The following is a 23,459-nucleotide window of genomic DNA, read 5'->3' on the forward strand; positions in this document are numbered from 1 at the left end:
CCATGTACATGGTTAAGAATGTCCACTGTGTGATAAAGGCTCTTCCACTGGAAAAAGGTCCTGTTAACCGCTAGAGGGTCATTGCACCCAGAGGGGGAGGAGAGAGCTCTAAATTATGAGGGCAAAAGAGGAGGTCTTAACAGGGCCACTGGTGGGGGGTGGGGGGGAGCAAGATGGCCGAGGTCCTGGGCCCCGCAGGGCCCCCGTGAGCCCTGGCCGAGAACCCCTTCCCTGGCAAGAGGCGCTTTTTAAATGTTTACTCACCCGGCGGTGGTCCGGGTCTTTGGCCACTCCGGGTCTTCGACGGCATTTCGGCAGCGGGTCCTTCAGTGCTGCCGAAGACGCGGAGCGAGTGAAGGACCTGCTGCCGCCGCCGCAGGCTCCCCTGCTTTGCCCCAGGCCCCCTGAATACTCTGGCCGGCCCTGGGTCTTAAGTAGGGTTCCACAGGGATCTGTTCTGGGTCCAGTGTTTAACATCTTTATTAACGACCTGGTTGTAGGTATAGAAAGCATACTGATCAATGCTGCAGATGACACAAGTTGCTGGGGGTTGGGGGTGGGAGGAGGTAGCCAACACTTCGGAAGATAGACCTAAAATTCAGAAGGATCTTGATAAACTGGAGAACTGCGCAACAGACAACAAAATGAAATTCAATAAAGACAAATGTGAGGTGCGCCGCATAGGGAAGAAAAACCAAATGCATAAATACAGAATGAGGAAAACTGGCTTGGCAGCAGCACTGCTGACAAGGATCTGGGAGTTGTGGTGAGTGTGTATTTGTTATTAGAAAGGCTTGAATCATAAAAGATAGAGTGTTCAGGTGTACTAAATATTTCTTTCAAACTCTGATACTTATGGTAAATAAACCACAAAAGGCTGAAAAAGTTTTGAATATGTTTATCTATCTATATGCAGATATGCCTACAATAATTGGATTTGATAAAACTCATACAAAACTTTAAAAATACTTTCAGGCAACAGTTTTATGCTAATATTTGCATGTATTTGACATTTTTCTAAATACTTTCTCAAAGTTTCAGATAAATTACATCTTTCTTAGAGGTTATTTTAGGCTGTACAAGGGTTTGGTTTTATTTTTCATTTAATGCACTAAAATATAAACAATATAGGCCCTGGGTATATTTCACAGCATTGTATGTGTTCATTGAACACGGGCACTTGTGGTGTGAAAAATGTTTCTCTTGAGTCTGGACCGTGACTATATCTGGACCAAGAAATTTGGACCTTGACAAAAAATAATTAACTACCCCTGCATTAAGGGCTGCTATGAAGAGGACGGTGATCAATTGTTCTCCAATTGCACTGATAGTAGGAGAAGGGGGAATTTAGGTTAGACATTAGGAAAAACGTTCTAGCTATAAGGACAGTTCACTGTGGAACAGGTTGTCACAGACTCACAGGCCAGTGCTCTCTTGGCTCCGTATGGTCCCTGGAAGGAACTGCCCTTTAGAGTACTGACCCTACGTAAGGTCACACTCTTTGCTCGGGGTTTAAGCTGTAGGCTTCTCCTCCGCCTCCCAGTACTGCACATCTAAGCCTTCAGCATGCCTGCCTCTCTCTAGCCTGCAGTGATTCTCAGCCAGTGCAACACAGAAGTGTTTATTGTACGTCTGGAGCACAGCACAAGACGTTCTCAGGGGCGTCCATCTGGGTCTGTCCCCGTCCAGATGGGCTCAGGCCGCTCTTTGTTCCCAGCCCAGAAGTGACTCCTCCTTTCTGCGGCCCACCCTGTGTCACCTCCAAGGCCCCACCTCCATCCTTTGTCTTCTTTCCTAGGCAAAGACTCTCTCTTCAGCTTTTTGTTCTCTCTGCTGCCCATAACTGTCTGGCTCCAAGTTGGGATGGGCCTTTGGGTCATCAGTCGCTAAGTTACAAAGTGTTCAGGCCACGGTCTGGGGTTCAGGCTGCTGGACTGGGTCACACCTCGTTCCCTGCAACAATAGACGCCCCCTCCCACCTTGGCTAGACATGCAGCACATGGGGGAAACTAAGGCACACACAGTATACATATGCAACGTTAGAAAAATGCTCCACTTCAGGTTGCCTAGAGAGGCTGTGGAATCCCCATCACTGGAGGCTTTTAAGAACAGGTTGGACAAACACCTGTCAGGGATGGTCTAGGTTTACTAGGTGGTACCCGAGATCATGGGCAGGACTTGATGACCTCTTGAGGTCCCTACTAGCCCAGCATTTCTATGGCTCTGTGAATGGTGAAAAGGACATTAGAGGCACTTATAAACTAATCGCAGACACTTATTCCTGTCCAACAGACGTCCTCAGCTGAGGATGGCAACAGCGCTACCAGCTGTGAGTTTACAAGGGCATTTACCATCTTATAATCATGAAATTCTACAGAAAAAAAATACATCCCCCACCATATAAACACAAGCAGTTACTGCTCACATATCTAGCGTATGGTACAGGGTGTGCAAACAGCACAGCACAGAGCACTGAGTGCACACACTAAAGGTAGCAAATACTAAACTCTTACTAAAGGGGTTTTTATCCATTAAATTTTTGGAAATTATTTTCTGCATATAAAACATTATTACAGAAAACTATTACATCTGAAAAGCAAAAAGGGGTCAGTGAGCAGAGAGATGAGCCTAGAAATCCCACACGGGACGCTCCAAGTGCCAGGCAAAAGCTAGGGAGAGGCTGATTGGTTCTTGTAGGGAGACAGAGCAGAGCTCATCCATCTTCCTCTCTGGGATCCCCTCAGGTTGTGGCACAGACTCCAACAGGCTCTGTTAAGCTGCAGAAATTAAACACAGGCAACGTCTGTTAAGGGGAACCTGCCATAATGTTTTGCAATGACAGTGCACACTGCTGTGGTACGGTCACCCAAGTGGCTGCAGTGTTCAGTGGACAAAATCTCTAACCCTGCTGACAAAGTTTTCACCTCAAGTCTGTTCCTGGAGCCTAAGGCCTGGTCTACACTACGATTTTAGCAGTGTTACCTCGATTTAACCCTGCACCCGTCCACACGATGAAGCCCTTTTTTTCGACTTAAACGGCTCTTAAAATCGATTTCTTTACTCTACCCCCGACAAGGGGATTAGCGCTGAAATCGGCCTTGCCGGGTCGAATTTGGGGTAGTGTGGACGCAATTTGATGGTATTGGCCTCTGGGAGCTATCCCAGAGTGCTCCATTGTGACCGCTCTGGACAGCGCTCTCAACTCAGATGCACTGGCCAGGTAGACAGGAAAAGTCCCGCAAACTTTTGATTTTCATTTCCTGTTTGGCCAGCGTGGCAAGCTCATCAGCAGAGGTGACCATGGAGTCCCAGAATCGCAAAAGAGCTCCAGCATGGACCAAACGGGAGGTATGGGATCTGATCGCTGTATGGGGAGATGAATCCGTGCTAGCTGAACTCCGTTCCAGTAAACGAAATGCCAAAACATTTGAAAACATCTCCAAGGGCATGAAGGACAGAGGCTATAACAGGGACTCGCATCAGTGCCACATGAAAATTAAGGAGCTCAGGCAAGCCTACCAAAAAAACAGAGGCAAACGGCCGCTCCGGGTCAAAGCCCCAAACATGCCACTTCTATGATGAGCTGCATGCCATTATAGGGGGTGCAGCTACCAGTACCCCAACCCTGTGCTTTGACTCCGTCAATGGAGTAGGACACAACATGGAAGCAGGTTTTGAGGACGAGGAAGATGATGAGGAGGAGGTTGAAGATAGCTCACAGCAAGGAAGCGGAAAAACCGGTTTCCCCAACAGCCAGGATCTGTTTCTCACCCTGGGCTTGGAGCCAGTAACCCCTAAACCCACCCAAGGCGGGCTCCCGGACCCTGAAGGCAGAGAAGGGACCTCTTATGAGTATACCTTTGTAAATATTAGACATGGTTTAAAAGCAAGCATGTTTAATGATTAATTTGCCCTGGTATTCGCAGCCAGTACAGCTACTGGAAAAGTCTGTTAACGTGTCTGGGGATGAAGTGGAAATCCTCCAGGGACATCTCCATAAAGCTCTCCTGGATGTACTTCCAAAGCCTTTGCAAAAGGTTTCTAGGGAGGGCAGCCTTATTCTGTCCTACCACTTTACCATGCCAGGACAGTAGCATGTAGTCGAGAATCATTGCAGAACAAAGTATTGCAGCATATGGTCCCAGTGTTTGCTGGCATTCAAACAACATCTGTTCTTTATCTCTCTGTGTTATCCTCAGGAGAGTGATATCGTTCATGTTGAAATAGGGTGGTTTTATTAAGCGGACATTCAGAGGTGCCTGTTCCTGCTGGGCTGTTTGCCTGTGGCTGAACAGAAATGTTCCCCGCCGTTAGGATGAATTCAAACTGGAACAGGTTTAGAGACGGGCTACTAGGATGATTCGAGGAATGGAAAACCTGTCTTATGAAAGGAGACTCAAAGAGCTTGGCTTGTTTAGCCTAACCAAAAGAAGGTTGAGGGGGGATATGATGGCTCTTTATAAATATATCAGAGGGATTAATATTAGGGAGGGAGAGGAATTATTTAAGCTTAGTACCAATGTGGACACAAGAACAAATGGATTTAAACTGGACACTAGGAAGTTTAGACTTGAAATTAGATGAAGGTTTCTAACCATTAGAGGAATGAAGTTCTGGAACAGCCTTCCAAGGGGAGTAGTGGGGGCAAAAGACATATCTGACTTTAAGACTAAGCTTGATAAGTTTATAGAGGGGATGGTATGATGGGATAGCCTAATTTTGGCAATCAATTTAGCAATTGATCTTTGACTATCAGCAGGTAAGTATGCCCAATGTCCTGTGATGGGATGTTAGATGGGGTGGGATCTGAGTTACTACAGAGAATTCTTTCCTGGGTGCTGGCTGGTGAGTCTTGCCCACATGCTCAGGGTTTAACTGATCGCCATATTTGGGGTTGGGAAGGAATTTTCCTCCAGGGCAGATTGGCAGAGGCCCTGGAGGTTTTTCGCCTTCCTCTGCAGCATGGGGCCCGGGTCACTTTCTGGAGGATTCTCTGCAGCTTGAGGTCTTCAAACCGCAATTTGGGGACTTCAATAGCTCAGACACAGGTTAGGGGTTTGTTACAGGAGTGGGTGGGTGAGATTCTGTGGCCTGCATTGTGCAGGAGGTCAGACTAGATGATCATAACGGTCCCTTCTGACCTTAAAGTCTATGAGTTAGCCCGGCAGTGGGGCAAGGAGGTGAAGCCATCATTCCAGAGAATTGAGGGGGGGAAGGGGAGGGTTAGTTGGGTTTGTGCTGCACGTTAACCCGGAAACCACAGCCCCTCCTTTTAAACTTCCAACCCATGTTAAACGGCCAACCCAATGGCTGCTTGGTATGGGAAATGAGGGCGCTGCTCTTTGAAACCATCCCCATATGTTATGAAGGCTAAAGCCAAAAGACTGTGGCTTACCATGGCTGCCTGCAAGCTGAATTCTGTTGCCTGGCCCTGCATGAGTGATCTCTCACACCAAACCAGCAGATCCTTCCTCAATAAGAGGCAAAATGCGACCTTGTAATGAAAGCACACATGCTATGTAATGTTAACAGCAAGGTTTACCGTGAAAGAATGTACCCATTGTTCTATAAAATGTGTCTTTTTAACTACCACGCTCCCTTTTTTCCCCTCCACCAGCTGTAAATGTTTCTCCTTCCCAGAGGCTAGCGAAGATCAGAAGGCAAAAAAAAACGCACTCGGGATGAAATGTTCTCTGAGCTCATGCTGTCCTCCCACACTGATAGAGCACAGCAGAATGCATGGAGGCAATGTCAGAGTGCAGGAAAGCACAATATGAACACAAGGAGAGGTGGCAGGCTGAAGAGAGTAAGTGGTGGGCTGAAGATGATTGGTGGCATCAGCTTGCTGACAGAAGGCAGGAGTCAATGCTCAGGCTGCTGGAAGATCAAACTCATATGCTCCAGCGTATGGTTGAGCTGCAGGAAAGGCAGCAGGAGCACAGACCGCTGGTGCAGCCCCTGTGTAACCAACCACCCTTCTCCTCAGGTTCCATAGCCTCCTCACCCAGATGCCCAAGAACGCGGTGGGGGGGCCTCCGGCCACCCAGCCACCCCACCCCAGAGGACTGCCCAAACAACAGAAGGCTGGCATTCAATAAGTTTTAAAGTTTTTAAGTTTTAAAGTGCAGCGTGGCCTTGTCCTTCCCTCCTCCTCCCACACCCCTCCCAGGCTACCTTGGCAGTTAGCCCCCTATTTGTGTGATGAATTAATAAAGAATGCAGGAATGTGAAGCAACAATGACTTTATTGCCTCTGCAAGCGCTGATCGAAGGGGGGAGGGGAGGGTGGTTAGCTTACAGGGAAGTAGAGTGAACCCGGGGGGGGGCGGGGGGAGTGTTTCCATCAAGGAGAAACAAACAGAACTTTCACAGTGTAGCCTGGCCAGTCTGAAACTGGTTTTCGAAGCTTCTCTAATGCGCACCGTAACCTCCTGTACTCTTCTACCACTCTGGTGTCTGGCTGTGCGTAATCAGCGGCCAGGCGATTTGCCTCAGCCTCCCACCCTGCCATAAACGTCTCCCCCTTACTCTCACAGATATTGTGGAGCGCACAGCAAGCAGTAATAACAATGGGAATATTGGTTTTGCTGAGGTCTATCTAAGTCAGTAAGCTGCGCCAGTGCGCTTTTAAATGTCCAAATGCACATTCTACCACCATTCTGCACTTGCTCAGCCTATAGTTGAATAGCTCCTGACTACTGTCCAGGCTGTCTGTGTATGGCTTCATGAGCCATGGCATTAAGGGATAGGCTGGGTCCCCCAGGATAACTATAGGCATTTCAACATCCCCAATGGTTATTTTCTGGTCTGGGAAAAAGTCCCTCCCTGCAGCTTTTGAAACAGACCAGAGTTCCTGAAGATGCGAGCGTCATGTACCTTTCCTGGCCATCCCACGTTGATGTTGGTGAAACATCCCTTGTGATCCACCAGGGCTTGCAGCACCATTGAAAAGTACCCTTTCGATGTATGTACTCGCTGGCTTGGTGCTCTGGTGCCAAGATAGGGATATGGGTACCGTCTGTCGCCCCACCTGAGTTAGGGAATCCCATTGCAGCAAAGCCATCCACTATGGCCTGCACATTTCCCAGAGTCATTACCCTTGATAGCAGCAGTTCTTTGATTGCGTTGGCTACTTGGATCACAGCAGCCCCCACAGTAGATTTGCCCACTCCAAATTGATGCCCAACTGACCAGTAGCTGTCTGGCGTTGCAAGCTTCCAGAGGGCTATCGCCAGTCGCTTCTGAACTGTGAAGGCTGCTCTCATCTTGGTAGTCTGGTGCTTCAGGGCAGGGGAAAGCAAGTCACAAAGTTCCATGAAAGTGCCCTTACGCATGCGAAAGTTTCGCAGCCACTGTGAATCGTCCCACACTTGCAACACTATGCGGTACCACCAGTCTGTGCTTGTTTCCCGGCCCAGAATCGGCATTCCACAGCATGAACCTGCCCCATTAATACCATGATGTGCACATTGCCGGGGTCCGTATTTTGTGAGAAGTCTATGTCCATGTCCTCATCACTCTTGTCACCGCGCTGCTGTCGCCTCCTCACCTGGTTTTGCTTTTGCAGGTTCTGGTTCTGCATATACTGCAGGATAATGTGCGTGGTGTTTACAGTGCTTATAACTGCCGCAGTGATCTGAGCGGGCTCCATGTTCCCAGTGCTATGGTGTCTGCGCTGAAAAAAGGCGTGAAACGATTGTCTGATGTTGTGCTGACGGAGGGAGGGGCAACTGACGACATGGCTTACAGGGAATTAAAATCAACAAAGGGGGTGGCTTTGCATCAAGAAGAAACACAAACAACTGTCACACAGAATGGCCCCCTCAAGGATTGAACTCAAAACGCTGGGTTTAGCAGGCCGTTGATTTCATGGAGGGAGGGAGGAGCAAATGAATACAAATCAAATCTGGTCTATTTCTTGTTCTGATGCACTCCATCTCTCTTATACATCTTAGGCTGGCAGCAGACGGTGCAGTACAACTGTTAGCCATCGTCATCTCCTGGGTGCTTGCCAGAAGACGGTGCAGTACAACTGTTAGCCATCGTCATCTCCTGGGTGCTTGCCAGAAGACGGTGCAGTACGACTGCCGGCAGAACTGAGTCTCCAGGAGACAAAACTTAAAAAGAGAATGACCTGGCTGAGTCACTCCCATGTCTGCCCAGGAGCCCCTGACCGACCTCACCAAGGTCGGCTAAAAGAGCACCCAGGAGTACGACGACGATGGCTACCAGTCGTAATGCACCGTCTGCTGCCAAAAGGCAATGAGCTGCTGCTGTGTAGCAATGCAGTCCCACGTCTGCCAGCACCCAGGAGACGTATGGTGACGGTGAGCTGAGCGGGCTCCATGCTTGCCGTGGTATGGCGTCTGCACAGGTAACCCAGGAAAAAAGGCGCGAAACAATTGTCTGCCGTTGCTTTCACGGAAGGAGGGAGAGGGGGGCCTGATGACATGTACCCAGAACCACCCGTGACACTGTTTTTGCCCCAAGAGGCATTGGGATCTCAACCCAGAATTCCAATGGGCTGCGGAGACTGTAGGAACTGTGGGATAGCTACCCATAGCGCAACGCTCCGGAAGTCGACGCTAGCCTCGGTACTGTGGACGCAGTCTGCCAACTTAATACACTTAGAACATTTTGTGTGGGGACACACACAATCGACTGTATAAAAATGATTGCTAAAAAACTGACTTCTATAAATTTGACCAAATTTCGTAGTGTAGAATACCCTAAAATGCTGGGCTCAATCCCTTCTGCTTCCTCCATACAGTTTCACTGGAGACTGTTCTCTGAAGCAACTGGATTTATCATTACAAACCTCAACCAATGCTGTCTCAGCAGCCACAGGGAAATCCCTGTCACTAGAGTCTTTCACACCTAAATTAATCTCAGAGAAAACAAGGGGGATTTGGCTGCAAACCTGTTCCTGCCCCCCCCCCCCCCCGTGTGAATAAAAGGGAAATAAGGGATCCAGAACATCCCTGTTCTGCTCCTTGAGGCTGGTTTGCTAGAGGGGATGGGCCAGTGAGACTCAGGGTCCAATGACTTGGACGAGGTGTCTCTCTCCAGAGGCCAGAATCAGAGCAGTGAACCCGTAGGCTAGAGCCCCCCTCACTTACCCTTGGCAGCCACGGCAGAGCCACTAGATCCCTGGTCATTTGCTGTGCAGAGGAGGAGAAGAGAGAGTATATTAGCATCTCTCACAAGGCAGGTTTCAGCGTAGTTAGTAGATACAGGGACTCTTCTCCAAAGGGAAGAGTCATCACCTTACTCTTCCCTAGCAGTGAGATGGTTGGTGCACAGATCAGTCTACAGTGCAGCTGCCCTGGATTTCCATTATTCACATGCAAAAAACGTTACCATTGTAGGGGGTCAGCACTGCTTTGTGCTTCTCACGCCTCTTCAGAATGGGAGCACCGAATACTCAACATTCAACAGCTAGCAAAGTAGGAGATGCTGGGCTAAGGATAGATAAGAATGGCCGTACTGAGTCAGACAGAAGGTCCATCTAGCTCTGTACCCTGTCTTCTGACAATGGCCAGTGCCAGGTGGCTCAGAGGGAATGAACAGAACAGGTAATCATCAAACTATCCCTGCCCATCCTGGCTAATAGCCATTGATTGACCTTTCCTCCATGAATTTATCTTGTTCTTTTTTTAACCCTGTTATAGTCATTGCCTTCACAACATCCTCTAGCAAGGAGTTCCACAGATACCCCTGCTAAACAACCTCAACTCTGCCCCCTTCAATCTGTGCCCAGAGGGGTCCTTCAAGCACACCATAGACGTCACCCTCACCCTGAGTGCCCTCTAAGCTGTGTGGTCACTCAGCCACCCAGGAGTGAATCAAATGCCGCACATTTAACTAGCAGAGCCGCGTATGGTAGCATGTGTTCAGGTGTCCCTCCCCCAGCTGCTCTGCAGTCACATTGCTCCTTCCCTTTGTCTTGGGGCCCCTGGCCAGCTGCTCCAGGGACCCTCCTCCTGGCTGTGCAGAGCGGGGAGGAGGGGGTGGCGCTGATGTCAGGGTTTCTCCCTCCCATATGCCCCATCTCTGCAGTGCAGGGGTGAGGGGAACAGAGCCCAGGAGCTGGAGAGCTCAGCTGCTATGGTCTGAGCCTTCTGGTGTGAGTGCCTTAAAGAGACAGCGCACGGTCTCATAGACTTCCCCAGCAGCCAGCACATATGCACATCTCTCTCTCTCTCTCTCTCTCACACACACCTGGCTTTACCATGAGGTGAACTGAGGCAGCCACCTAAGCTGCCAGACTGGGGGAGGGGAAGAGGGCGCCACTAGGACCCAGAGTGTAGAAAATTGTGTCTGGTGCTGGTGCATATGTATTCTCTCTGCTCGAGATGCACAGAGATGGTGGAGTGCTGTGCTGGAGGAAGGAAGGCACAAGAGACATAACAGGCAGGCAGGAGAAAAGGTGAGAGGGACTAACAGAAAGCAACAGGAGCTGCAGGGAGAGAGAGGAGGCGGTGCCTCTTATGTACCTCTCTAGCACCCCCAGGAGCCTGGACTGATTGACACCAGCTTGTCAGGGAGCTTCCTGTTTCCTGCTGCTTCCCTGAACCCACTTGAGGAGAATAGGCAGTCAACTGAAGTAGTAGGAGCCAGTTGGCCCTTAAGACGCTGATATCTTCCCTCACTCAGGCCCTGCTACCAGCCTGCTTATTTGTCCCCTTCAAGTGAGAGTTGAGAGCCACTCTAGCTGGCACCGAACAGCAGTCATGAGTGGAAGAAGAAAACGCCCCTCTGGGGCAGCATTCAGAAAAAGAAAGAAAGCAAAGGAAGCTTTTCTATCTAAGCAGGAAGGAGCTCTCCTGAGATACATAGACACAAATTTTCATGCTGAGCCTTCCAGCCCCAATGAGGATGTGAGTGGTGAGGAGATGCCTGATCTTCCAGTTAGTCAGAGTGCAGGTGACCTGGCAGCTACTGCAGCATCCATTTGCAATTGTAGAAATCAAATCATAAGACTAATTTGCCTTTCTAATTAATACTCACTATTAATTAGTAGAAACTACTCCAGGAGAACTTGGAGACATGACTGTCCTCTGTTAGATCCAAAAACAGTTCTCACTCAGACAAAGGCTTCCCTCCACAGAGATTTGAAATTATCTCATCTCTGATTGGTCCTTTGGTCAGGTGGTCACCAGGTACTACATGTTAACCCTTTACAGGTAAAACAGACCTTAACCCTTAACTATCTGTTTATGACACATGCCAAGAGAAGGCAGCAAATCACCAGAGAGCATTCCATAGGTGGAAAGAGCTTGAGATGAGACTAAGGTTAAAGCCACCATAGATGATCAGCATGAAGAGAAGATTGCATCAGAGTCTCTTTACTGGCAAAATGTTCCTAAAAGACTCATTGCCATTGTGAGAATGCTTGCTACCCAAAACCTAGCACTGCGTGGCACTTCAGATCAGCTGTATGTGCCAAACAATAGAAACTTCCTTAAAACTGCGGAGCTGATGACGGAGTTTGATGCTGTACTCCAGGAGCATCTAAGAAGAGTCACCACCCACGAAATGTACGCACACCACAACCTTGGAAAAACAATTCAAAATGAGATCATACAGTTACTGGCAACAAAAGTCAAACAGAAGATTGTGGCAGATCTGAAGTCAGCAAGATATTACTCTATTATTCTGGACTGCACACCTGACATCAGCCATATGGAAAAAATGACTTTAATGGTGCATTTTGTAACAACAACAGAACCTAGTGAAAATGTCCCTGCAATGGTGACTGTCAGAGAGCATTTTCTAGAATGTATTGACATTGATGATACTACAGGAGCTAGTATGATAAATGTGCTTCTTAAAAAGCTGGAAGATACAGGAATTGCGATAGCTGACATGAGAGGTCAGGGCTACGATAATGGTGCCAACATGAGAGGAAAGAACAGGGGAGTGCAGAGACGGATCCGAGAGTTAAACCCTCCGGCTTTATTTGTCCCATGCAGGTCTCATTCAATGAACTTGGTGGTCAGTGATGCAGCATAAACTTCTAGTGAGGCTGCTGAATTTTTTAATGTAATTCAAAAGCATCTATGTATTTTTCTCTGCATCAACTCATCAATGGCAAATTTTGAAGCAACATCTGGGAACATCCTTTCTGACACTGAAACCACTGAGTGCCACACGATGGGAAAGTCGAGTGGAGGCGATAAAGCCTATCAAACACCAAACTGGGAAGACAGATGATGCCATAGTTGCCATTATGGAGGATAATGCTATGATAGGAACTGTTCATGGGAGAACAGTGGCAGAGGGAAATGGAATCACCAGAAACATACATAACTTCAAATTTCTGTGTGGCTTAGTGTTGTGGCATGACGTACCGTTTGAAATAAATGTTGTAAGCAAGAGACTCCAAGGTGTTGACCTTGATATATCTGGAGCAATGGAACAACTGGACAAAGCAAAGTCATACCTACAGTCTTAACAGTCAGATGAGGGATTTCAAAACATTCTGAAGAGTGCACAGTAGCTGGCAGAGGAACTTCACACTGAAGCTATTTTCCCACCCATTCAAGAATACAAGAGTCACCGAAGAAGACATTTTGATTACGAGGCACGGAATAAGCCCATAAGAGACCCCAAACAACAATTCAAAGTTGAATTCTTTAACCAGATGCTAGATTGTGCAATACAGTCAGTTGAAGAACGTTTTATGCAGCTCAAGGACCACAGCAGTATATTTGGGATATTGTATGATATTCCAAAACTCCTCACTATACCTGAAGAAGACCTACACCAGCAATGCAGGGCACTAGAGACACATGATGACATGCACAATATTGATCCGAGTGATTTAGGTGATGAACTGAAAGCCCTTTCAAGATACATTTCAGCAGGATCAACTCCAAAGGCTGTTCTGGAATATATGTGCACAAATAAGATGACCACCCTCTTTCCAAATGTTTTTGTTGCTCTGTGCATATTTCTAACCCTTCCTGTAACAGTTGCCAGTGGAGAACGCAGCTTCTCCAAGCTGAAGTTAATAAAAACACATCTACGCTCCACAATGACACAGGAGAGGCTGGTTGGCCTTGCAACCATCTCAATAGAGCATGAGGTGACTCAGACTGTGAACCTGCAGGAAGCAGTTCAAATCTTTGCAACCAAGGAGGCATGGAAAGCACCACTTTGATTATTCAAACAGATAAAAATGCCAGTGTTTACTATGCAGACAAGAAAAGTTACATTCGCTCTTCAGGCGTGTGAAAGTTACGTGTTACTTAAAAATTCTGAACAAGGCATTTTAAGTTGTTAGTTCTCCTTTATTGGGGTGGGTAGCAGAGCAGTACCATGAGAGGAGTAAAACAGGAAGAAGGCAGAATTGAGACCTTTCAAAGTTTTGGCCCAAGTGAGGGGGCATCATTTGAACTCCCTGCCTGTTGTGGGGCTGGCCCTGCGCGCGCGCGCACGCGCACACACACACACACACACACACACAGTTTCGCTCTCTCTCACGCACTTTATTTTTCACACTCACCTCCAACACATACTTGTGTTGTTCTTGTTGTTATTTCTTGGTACTTCCTGCAATGCACAGGTATTCTCTGTAATTTTATTCTTTCCAAGTGCTGCTATTTTAGTCTTTTGACTGGTTTGTGCAGTTAAAAAATTATTTCTCTTATGCTTAAGTTTAATTCTTTGAGTAGTGAGTTCTAAGATGCCTAACCTGTCCTGGCTGGAGTAATTATCCCTATGGTAACTTAAAAAATAAATAAATTAAATCTAGGTTTTTTGTGTCTACTGGTGGGGCGCGTCCTCAAATTACCTTGATATCGGCGCACATAGCAAAATTCTTTCCACACAGGGATTGAAAAAGTTAGAGGGAACAGTCCCCCTGCCAATCAAGATTAGTTAAATTCTTGCCTTAATCAATGGCACTGCACAGAGCAGTGTGGACGGTATGAAGAGGAATGCTGATCTGGGGTGGTGCTGGGCACACAGACAAGGGCAAGTTTGGTTTGGCCTGATGCTGTTCTACTTCCTGTTCCTATTCCCAGACCTACTGGGGCAGAGTTCGAGTTGCATGGGAAGCATCATAATTGGGACCCTACCAAATTCACGATCCATTTTGGTAAATTTCACAGTCATAGGATTTAAAAAACTGTAAATTTCATTATTCAGATACTAAAATCTGATATTTCATGGTATTGTAACCCAAGTTCCCTCTAAGCTGCGCAGCAGACTATAAAGGGCTGCGCAGCAGGGGGCTGGAGAGGACAGAGGCAGGTGGTGGGGTGGAACTGGGGAGGGGAGTAAGTTGGGGGCATACAGCGATGCTGTGGGCCCCTCTCCCAGCCCTGGAGCTCCCATGCTGCTGGTGGGGAGAGGGGGCCCCCTCCCCCAGAGCTCGCTGCTGCCAGCAAGGAGAGGACTGCGGGGAGTCCTCTGGTCCCAACCCCAGGGCAGACGGCCTGTACCCCAAATCCCTCATCCTCAGACCCACACCAGAGCCCGCAGCCCCTGTACCCCCAGCCACTGGGTATCATTTTATAAAATTGCTGTACACAAAAATCCCAATATTGAAAATTAATTCCCTGAACCTGCAAACACTTGAACAGATACATAACTTTACTCACAGAAACAGTCCCGTTGTTTAAAGTTAAGTAAGCATTTGCAGCATCAGGGACTCAGTGTATTTTTATTAAGAACTTGTCATGTAGTGGCATAAAAAAGACGGTTACTCACCGTTGTAACTGTTGTTCTTAGAGATGTGTTGCTCATATCCATTCCAGTTAGGTGTGCGCGTGCCGCGTGCACGCTCGTCGGAAGATTTTTACCCTAGCAACACTCAGTGGGTCGGCTGGGCGCCCCCTGGAGTGGCGCCACCATGGCCCCGGATATATACCCCAGCCGACCCACCCACTCCTCAGTTCCTTCTTGCCGGCTACTCCGACAGTGGGGAAGGAGGGTGGGTTTGGAATGGATAGGAGCAACACATCTCGAAGAACAACAGTTACTACGGTGAGTAACCGTCTTTTCTTCTTCGAGTGATTGCTCATATCCATTCCAGTTAGGTGATTCCCAAGCCTTACCTAGGCGGTGGGGTCGGAGAAAGACATGGCAGAATGCAAAACCGCCGAGCCAAAGGCCGTGTCATCTCTAGACTGTTGGACGAGAGCATAGTGCGAAGCAAACACGTGGACCGATGACCAGGTCGCTGCACGGCATATCTCCTGGATCGGTATGTGCACCAGGAACGCAGCTGAGGAAGCCTGAGCCCTGGTAGAATGGGCAGTGAGATGGCCCGCGGGGACATGGGCCAAGTCATAGCATGTGCGTATGCACGCCGTTAGCCAAGAGGAGATCCTCTGTGCTGAGATGGGGAGGCCTTTCATACGGTCCGCCACTGCCACAAAAAGCTGGGGGGATTTACGGAAGGGCCTTGTACGGTCAATATAAAATGCAAGCGCCCTGTGAACATCTAAGGAGTGTAACCGCTGCTCCCGCGGGGAGGAATGAGGTTTAGGGAAGAAAACTGGGAGGAAGATGTCCTGATTCGTATGAAAGGCCGAAACCACCTTAGGGAGAAAAGCGGGATGTGGCCGCAACTGAACTTTGTCCTTATGAAAGACAGTGTAAGGGGTGTCTACAGTGAGTGCTCTAAGTTCGGAGACCCGCCTGGCCAAAGTAATGGCCACCAGAAAAACGTCTTCCATGATAGGTACAGCAGAGAGCAGGTTGCCAGCGGCTCGAAGGGGGGACCCATAAGCTTGTTTAACACGAGGTTGAGGTCCCAGGTGGGGGCAGGACGACGAACTTGAGGGTAGAGGCGTTCCAGCCCCTTCCTAAACCTGGCGACCACCGGGTGAGAGAACACAAGAGTGACCAGCCTCTCCAGGATGGAAAGCAGATATGGCTGCCAAGTGAACTTTCAGGGAGGATACGGCAAGGCCCTGCTGCTTAAGCTGCCAGATGTAGTCCAGAATGAATGGAATGGGGGCCCCTGCGCCGCGGAGAGGCCGAAGGGAAGGACCGCAAATTGGAAATGCCCATGGTCCGCTACAAAGCGGAGGTATCTCCTGTGTGGAGGAAATATGGCTATATGAAAGTAAGCGTCCTTCATGTCGAGGGCAGCATACCAGTCTCCGGGATCCAAGGATGGGATAATGGTCCCTAGGGAGACCATCCGGAATTTTAACTTTATCAGGAATTGTTGAGGCCGCGTAAGTCTAGGATAGGCCTGAGACCCCCTTTCGACTTGGGGATCAGGAAGTAACGGGAGTAAAACCCTTTGCCCCATTCCTCCCTTGGCACCTCCTCTATCGCTCCGATGGTGAGAAGCGTCTGGACCTCTTGCAAGAGGATTTGCTCGTGAGAGGGGTCCCTGAAGAGGGACTGGGAGTGGGGGTGGTAAGGCGGGGTTGAAGCAAATTGGAGGTGGTATCCTTGCTTCACGGTGCGCAGGACCCAGATGTCCGAAGTCAGGTGGGACCACGCCGGGAAAAAATAAGAGGCGGTTGGAGAAGGGAGGTGAAGGATCCCGAATGGAAAGTGGCATGCTGTCCTCGGGCGCGCCTTCAAAAGGACGACTTCGGGCCCGGCTGCGGTTTGGAGGAGCCGCGGTTTTGACTGGTTTGAGGACCTGAATAGCGCCTGCGGCCGCCGCGCCCTCAGCGTCTGCCGAAATCTTGTCTCTGTCTAGGACAGAGTACGGACGGAAGGGCTGGGGGCGGTAAGTGCGCCGCTGGGTCACGGGGGTATGCATGCCCAGGTTCCGCATAGTGACCCTATTGTCCTTCAAATTCTGGAGTCTGGTGTCAGTCTTCTCCGAGAATAAGCCCTTGCCCTCGAAGGGCAAGTCCTGAATGGTATATTGAAGCTCAGGCGGAAGGCTGGAAGCCTGCAGCCAGGAGATGCGCCTCATGGTGATACCGGACGCCAAGGTTCTGGCTGCAGAGTCCGCCGCGTCTAGGGAGGCCTGCAGGGAGGTCCTGGCCACCTTTTTCCCTCCCTCGAGGAAGGCCTTGAACTCCTGGCGGGAGTCTGGGGGAAGCAACTCCCGGAATTTGCTCATCTCCGCCCAGGTGTTATAATTGTAACGACTCAGCAGAGCTTGCTGATTCGCTACTCTTAGCTGCAAGGCACCCGCCGAATACACCTTGCGGCCCAGAAGGTCCATCCTTCTGGCTTCTTTGGATTTTGGAACCGGGGCCTGCTGTCCATGGCGCTCCTTTTCATTGATGGACTGAACCACCAGGGAAGAAGGAGGAGGATGCATATACAGGTACTCGTACCCCCGGGATGGTACCATATATTTACGCTCGACTCCCTTCGCCGTCGGCGGAATGGAGGCCGGCGATTGCCACAATGTGTCTGCCTTGGCCTGAACAGTTTTAATAAAGGGCAGAGCCACTCTGGTGGGTGCGTCAGCTGTAAGGATGCTGATGACAGGATCCTTGACCTCTGGGACCTCCTCCACTTGCAGATTTATATTCAGAGTGATTCTCCTGAGGAGGTCCTGGTGCGCCATAAGGTCTATAGGAGGCGGGCTCGAGGACGACGCGCCTGCCACTGCCTCATCCGGTGAGGAAGAGGACGAGACGCCGGGGGCAAGGGTATCGTGCACCTGCTCGTGGTCCTGCCGAGGTTCCTGCTTGAGGTGCACCGGTGAGGTGGACACTGGAGCCAACCAGTCGTCAGTGCCAGCTGGTGGAGGACGACTAACTGTGGCCTCTGGGGCCCGGTGCTCTGAAGAGGCGGCACGTGAGGGAACCAAAGGGGCACATCGGGCTTGATGGTAAGCCCATGGTGTCCAAAAGGGTCACTGCTGATCACCCTGCGCTTGGGGGTGGGCTTCCTGAAACAGGCCCTCCGGCACATCTGCATCCTGGTCCTGAGAGTAGTAACTTCCCGCTTGGGACGAAACCGACGGATGCCTGGAAGGCCATGGAGGAGCTGAGAGACCTTGGGCCGACGTCCCCACCGATCTGGTGCTTTTACGCACAGGGACCAGTGCCGCGAAGAACTTCGGTGCCGAGATCGAGACCGGGACCTGCAACCGGCTCGGTGCCGGGAGGTTGACCGCAACCTGGAATAGCGGCACCGTGAGCGGCTCCTAGGGGAGTGGTGCCTAGACGGTGATCAGCGCCGTAAGTAGCAGGACGGCGACCGGGATGCAGAGCGGTCCCGCGAGTCGGACCGCCGCCGTGTGGTGGAGCGGTGCCGGGACTGCGAGCGGCGCGAAGATCGAGAGCGGTGCCGGGATCTGGAACGCCTGCGGGACCGCGATCAAGAGCGGTGCTGGTCAGGTGCACTGATCGAAGCTGGACGAACGAGGGCCGGCTTCCCGATTGATTGAATCACCCGCACCGGCGGTGCCGGGGGTGGTGGCGGTGCCGGGTCCGTCAGTTCGATCAGGTCTTTAGCCACTTCGCATACCTCCGGCGTGGATAGTATGACCAGCTCAACCACGGCGGGTGCTGGGGAGACAGGTGCCGGACTCGACGGCCCTTGGTGGACCGGAGTCGACGGCGCCGGCTTAGCAGGTGCTGCGGCGGGAGCGGGCGCCGGGCGGAGCATCCGAGCCGTGCCCTCGTGCCGCACGTCGGGCGGTGCCGGAGCGGCAGGGTTCTTAGCGAGCGCCTCAGACCTGGTTTTGGTGCCGGCGATGTCCGGTGCCGAGAGGGCTTAGGCGTACCGGTACGACCCGGTACCGATGAGGCGCTCCTGGAGTCCGATGGGGCCGCGCTCGGTGCCGAGGACGGAGGGGTGAGAGCCGCCTCCATAAGGAGCTGTTTAAGCCTAATGTCCCGCTCCTTCTTAGTACGTGGCTTAAAAGACTTGCAAATTGGGCACTTAGCTGTTAAGTGCGACTCGCCGAGGCACTTCAGACAGGAGTTGTGTGGATCCCCTGTGGGCATCGGCCTGTGGCAAGCCGAGCACGGCTTGAATCCTGGGGAGCCGGGCATGTGCTCCGGTCCCGGTGCGGGAAGGGGTTAAGCCCCGAACCCGACTAAGTCTACCAAGTACTTACTTAACAATTAACAATTAACTACACTTATCTATATTTCAACTATATCTACAACTATATACACAAACAGAACGAGAACTACGAGAATGCTAGGGAGGTGGAGGTCAGCTAAGCCGCACTCCACTGTTCCAATGACCGACACGGGCGGTAAGAAGGAACTGAGGAGTGGGTGGGTCGGCTGGGGTATATATCTGGGGCCATGGTGGCGCCACTCCAGGGGGCGCCCAGCCGACCCACCGAGTGTTGCTAGGGTAAAAGTCTTCCGACGAACGTGCACGCGGCGCGCGCACACCTAACTGGAATGGATATGAGCAATCACTCAAAGAAGAATCTGTCACTTCAACAGTGAAACAATTTTGTTTTAACAATAAAAAAAAGTTATTTAAACTCTCAGTAATTTACAGTAGCAATTTTTTTTATATAGGCCAAAGTTTTCAAAAAGTGGAGCCCGAAGTTAGGCTCTTCAGCCTGCCTTTAGCCATCTAAGGGAGGGATTTTCAAGAATGCTTAGGGCAAAAGTCCCATTGACTTCAAACTGCAAAACTTGATGGTTGAAGCATTTCAGCTCTTTACTTGTGGAAATACAGTATCCTGGATGGTGATGCTGGGCGCAAATCATCTAACTCTTACACATCACTTGTCACTAGTAGATCTCAAAGCTCTTTACAAAGATTTCCAAAGGAGGAGCAGAGCACAGGCTACTTGCTTTTCAATTCTGTGTCTGTACAGTCTCATAATAGGGGATATTAATGAGGCCTTGGGCTTGTCTTTTTCAGCACAGATGAGCATTTTAAGTCTGAAACTTTTTAGTAGAAAAAAATCTACATCAAATCTGAAATTTTATTAACAATTGGGAAACTAAAAAAAACCAAACAAGTAGAAAACATCCACTCTGACAATTTGAGACCATAACACGGAAGAGAAGAACTAGCAATATGTAAATAAGAAATTTGATTGAAATTTTCAAAAAACCCCTAAATTTAAATGTCATAATTTAAATAAAAATTTTAAAGTTGTGATTTTTATCCCCTCTAAGAAGAGGAGCTCCCAAAGGGCGCTGATGAAAATGTGGGCAGGTACAAGAAACTCCAAAACAAAGCCAAGACCTGTTGTTTGAAAACACAAGGCAAAGGAGACAGCGACAACACTCAAGGCAACCGAATTAAGAGGAGAAAATTACTTGTCTTTCGTTGAAAGCAACCTGAGCAGAGAGAGTAGGTGAAAGACAGACTGCAAGGGATAGAGAAGAGTTGGGAAAGGCCAACTGGTCCCAATACAACAGTCTCTTTGATCCTATATAAAACGTATAAATTTTCAATTCAGGTAGGTAGCGGGGTGGTTACCCGCTCCAGCCCTGACAGGGTTAAAACCAGCCCTGGGAGAGGGCTGGAGGGCTGGCAGAACAGCTCAGGCTGAGTGGGAAGCAGGCTCAGCTGGGGCCACGCCCCAATTAGGGCCCAGTTGGCCCTATAAAGGCTTGAGCCAGGAGCTCAAGCAAACAGTCTCTCTCTGGCTGTAGAGGGAGATGGGCCTGGCTGCAGGGAGCTGGACACAGGGTACCTGAGTGGAGCAGGGCTGGGGAAAGGCAGAGGAGCTGGGGAGCCCCAGGCTGCAGCCTAGCAGAGGGCTAACAGGTACTGGGGGTTGCAGAGGGCAGCCCAGGGGTAGGCCAAGGCAGTAGGTCCAAACCCTCCTTGCCAGTGATGAGTGGCTGATCCTGCAGCCTGCCCCAGGGCGTGGGGCTAGACAATGACTGGCAGTAGCCTTAAACTGAGGCAAGGTGGGGATAGTGGGTTGGGGGTTCCCTGAGGAGGGGAGACCCTAAGACTGAAGGGTTACTGCCAGGGGGCAGCACCCCAGATAACAGAGCACTGGGTATGGGAGGGAGACAGGGTACCTGAGTGAAGCAGGGCTGGGAAAAGGCAGAGGAGCAGGGGAGCTCCAGCCTGGAAAGCCCCAGGCTGCGGCCTAGCATAAGGCTAATAGATACCCACTATCCCCATCTTGCCTCAGTTTAAGGAAGAAAAGGCAATAATAGAACATGTGAATGTGGGAACAGGGCTAAATAACTTTTTTGTTTCAGTTTTCATCAAAACGTTTCAAAGCGAGGGGGAGATGTGATAGCAGTTTTCAAGTACGTAAAAGGTTGTTACAAGGAGGAGGGGAAACATTTTTTTCCCATCAACCTGCAAGGACAGGACAAGAAGCGATGGGCTTAAACTGCAGCAAGTGAGGCTTAGGTTGGACATAAGATTAAAAAATCCTGTCAGGGTGGTTAAGCACTGAAATAAATTGCCTAGAGAGGTTGTGGAATCTCCCTCTAGTCAGGGATGGTCTAGATAATACCTAGTCCTGCCCTGAGTGCAGGGAACTGGACTGGGTGTCCTCTCGAGGTCCCGTCCAGTCCTACGATTCTATGGTACTAGAGCAATAGTTGGAGATTTCCCTAAAACCCTCAGTGCAGACAAGGCCTATGAGCGGGAGCAAGGATCTCCTGTCAGAGCCTCTAGGTTAAAATCAACAAGGAAATACTGATGGCTGTTCAGGGATGGCCACTTGAAAAGAGGCGATGGGTTTGTTGTCACTTACCCTGAGCTACAGCGTAGCGTCTCCCTTTCTCCCTGCAGAGAAAAGGCAAATGTCAGTGAATGCAGCTCCCAAGGCAGGAACCGACCGCAATCAGTGTCCACAGCTCAGAAACAGGGCCCCTGGCCCAGCACAGCTCCCTGGCGCTCAGTAATGGACTCAAAGTCCCAGGTGCTCATGATCAGCAGGAGAGAAAGACACAAAGAGACAAGAGTTTCTAAAGATCTCAGCCCACTGGCTGCTGAGGTCTTCGGAAAACCTAACCCCATATAAACTGTAACCCACACCCAGTTTCTGGGTCTGGCCCTCCAGCAGCTCCCATTGGGTGTCATTAGCTCAGTCCCACAGTGGGGCAGTTACACTGTACTGACACTGGCACCTGTACTGCTGTTGTCCTTAGGGGTGTTTGCAGGGCCCACCAAGTCCAGGGAATCCCCCCATCCCAGGCTCTTTACCTGGGCGTTTCTTTTTCCAGACGACTACTCCGATTATAACACCAACCAGGACAACTGCAGTGATAACTCCAGCCACAACGGGAATCAGACTGTTATTTGGTTCTGAAATGGAATGGAGAGAATGATCAATGGGGAAAAATCCCCACTAAAACCCTCTTTCATCTCATTGCAGGGATCAGTCAGTCAGCTCCCCAGATAAGGGCTGAGTCCTGCAACCCTCCACCTCTTCCAGTGCAGCTACCATGCATTGCACCCCACCATGGAAAGTCCTGGACAGTAGACCCAGCCTCTACCAGTTCAATTCATAATAAATATTTAGCACCTAAAATAGAGGACTTTTACAGCATTAATCAATCTTCATAAACCTAACTATGGAAGAGCAGGGATGTCAGTATCATCCCTAAACGGGAAAGGGGGGAGACTTGCTGAAGATCACACAGTGAGTCAGTGCAAGAGCCAGGAATAGACTCCAGGAATCCTGACTTCCAGCCCCTCCTTCTCTAACCCACCAGGACCCCACTCCCCTTCCAGAGACAGAACCCAGGAGCCCTGGCTCCCAGACCTCCTGCTCTAACCTACGAGACCCCACTCCCCTTCTAGAGCCAAGGACAGAACCCAGGAGTCCTGGCTCCCAGCCCCTAACCCCCCCTTGACCATGATGACTTTCATGACTAACGGAATACAGTCCCATTGTGGGAGTCTGGTGACAAACTGGAAACTGACCTCAAAGCTCTGGATTTCCCTGGCATGACTGGAGTTACAGACACAATGTGTGTTTTTTGAGGGGGGCAGGAAGTGAAGAAGGGACGATAGAGATATTTTAATACTGTTCTTGGCTTATATACACCTGTTAAACCCCAAGTTCTGTATACACTTTCAGTTTCACTAATCAGCTTTGCCTGTTTTCTGAAAGATCTACATAATAATACAGCAAAAAGAAAAATTTTTCTAAGAGAATAAGGAAATGTGGTTTATGACACAAAAATTGGCAGGGGACGTGGTAGCAGGATTATGATGTGAAACCATCTGCTGACTAGATTTCCAGTGCAGGCTGCCCTTTTAGAAATGGTTTGCACTTCCAACTGCTGCATTTTTCCACATCTGAATTAACCAAGCAAAAAGATGCCTGGAAGGCAGCTCCATGTGTAATAAATTCTTCCCCAACTTTCAAGTACTAGGGGCATAGGAGACTCTCCCCGCTGATGAAGGGCTCCAATCTGCCTCCTTGCTCCATTCCAAGGCCACACCCTCTCTTCCAGCATCACTGCACACAGAAACAAGCTGCTCCCAAAATTAAACATCTCTCTGGCCACATGGACAAGAATGAAGGACCCATAGAGCCATGTTTCTGAGAACCTGCTGGATCATAGGACTGGAAGGGACCGCAAGAAGTCATCTAGTCCTGTCCTCTGCACT

General features: G+C 49.8%; 1 protein-coding gene across 5 annotated transcripts in view; it reads right to left on the reverse strand.

Annotated features, from left to right (window-relative positions):
• Positions 1 to 23,459, reverse strand: part of LOC123354317 (class I histocompatibility antigen, F10 alpha chain-like) — a 67,510-nt gene that overhangs the window by 7,404 nt on the left and 36,647 nt on the right. Inside the window, exons 5-8 of one of the 5 annotated variants that reach the window (XM_044996220.1) lie at positions 22,044 to 22,145; positions 21,592 to 21,623; positions 9,119 to 9,160; positions 892 to 2,777 (exon numbers count right to left, since the gene is read on the reverse strand). In XM_044996220.1, coding sequence (XP_044852155.1) covers positions 21,598 to 21,623; positions 22,044 to 22,145 — 128 coding nt within the window. In that variant the 3' untranslated portion in view covers positions 892 to 2,777; positions 9,119 to 9,160; positions 21,592 to 21,597. Of the gene's footprint in view, positions 1 to 891; positions 2,778 to 7,634; positions 7,675 to 9,118; positions 9,161 to 13,537; positions 13,557 to 21,591; positions 21,624 to 22,043; positions 22,146 to 23,459 lie in introns of those variants that run through there. The other 4 variants (XM_044996221.1, XM_044996222.1, XM_044996224.1 and 1 more) reach the window with 4 other exon arrangements.

The sequence above is a fragment of the Mauremys mutica genome, chromosome 21 (genome assembly GCF_020497125.1).
Source record: "Mauremys mutica isolate MM-2020 ecotype Southern chromosome 21, ASM2049712v1, whole genome shotgun sequence".
Lineage (NCBI taxonomy): Eukaryota > Metazoa > Chordata > Testudines > Geoemydidae > Mauremys > Mauremys mutica.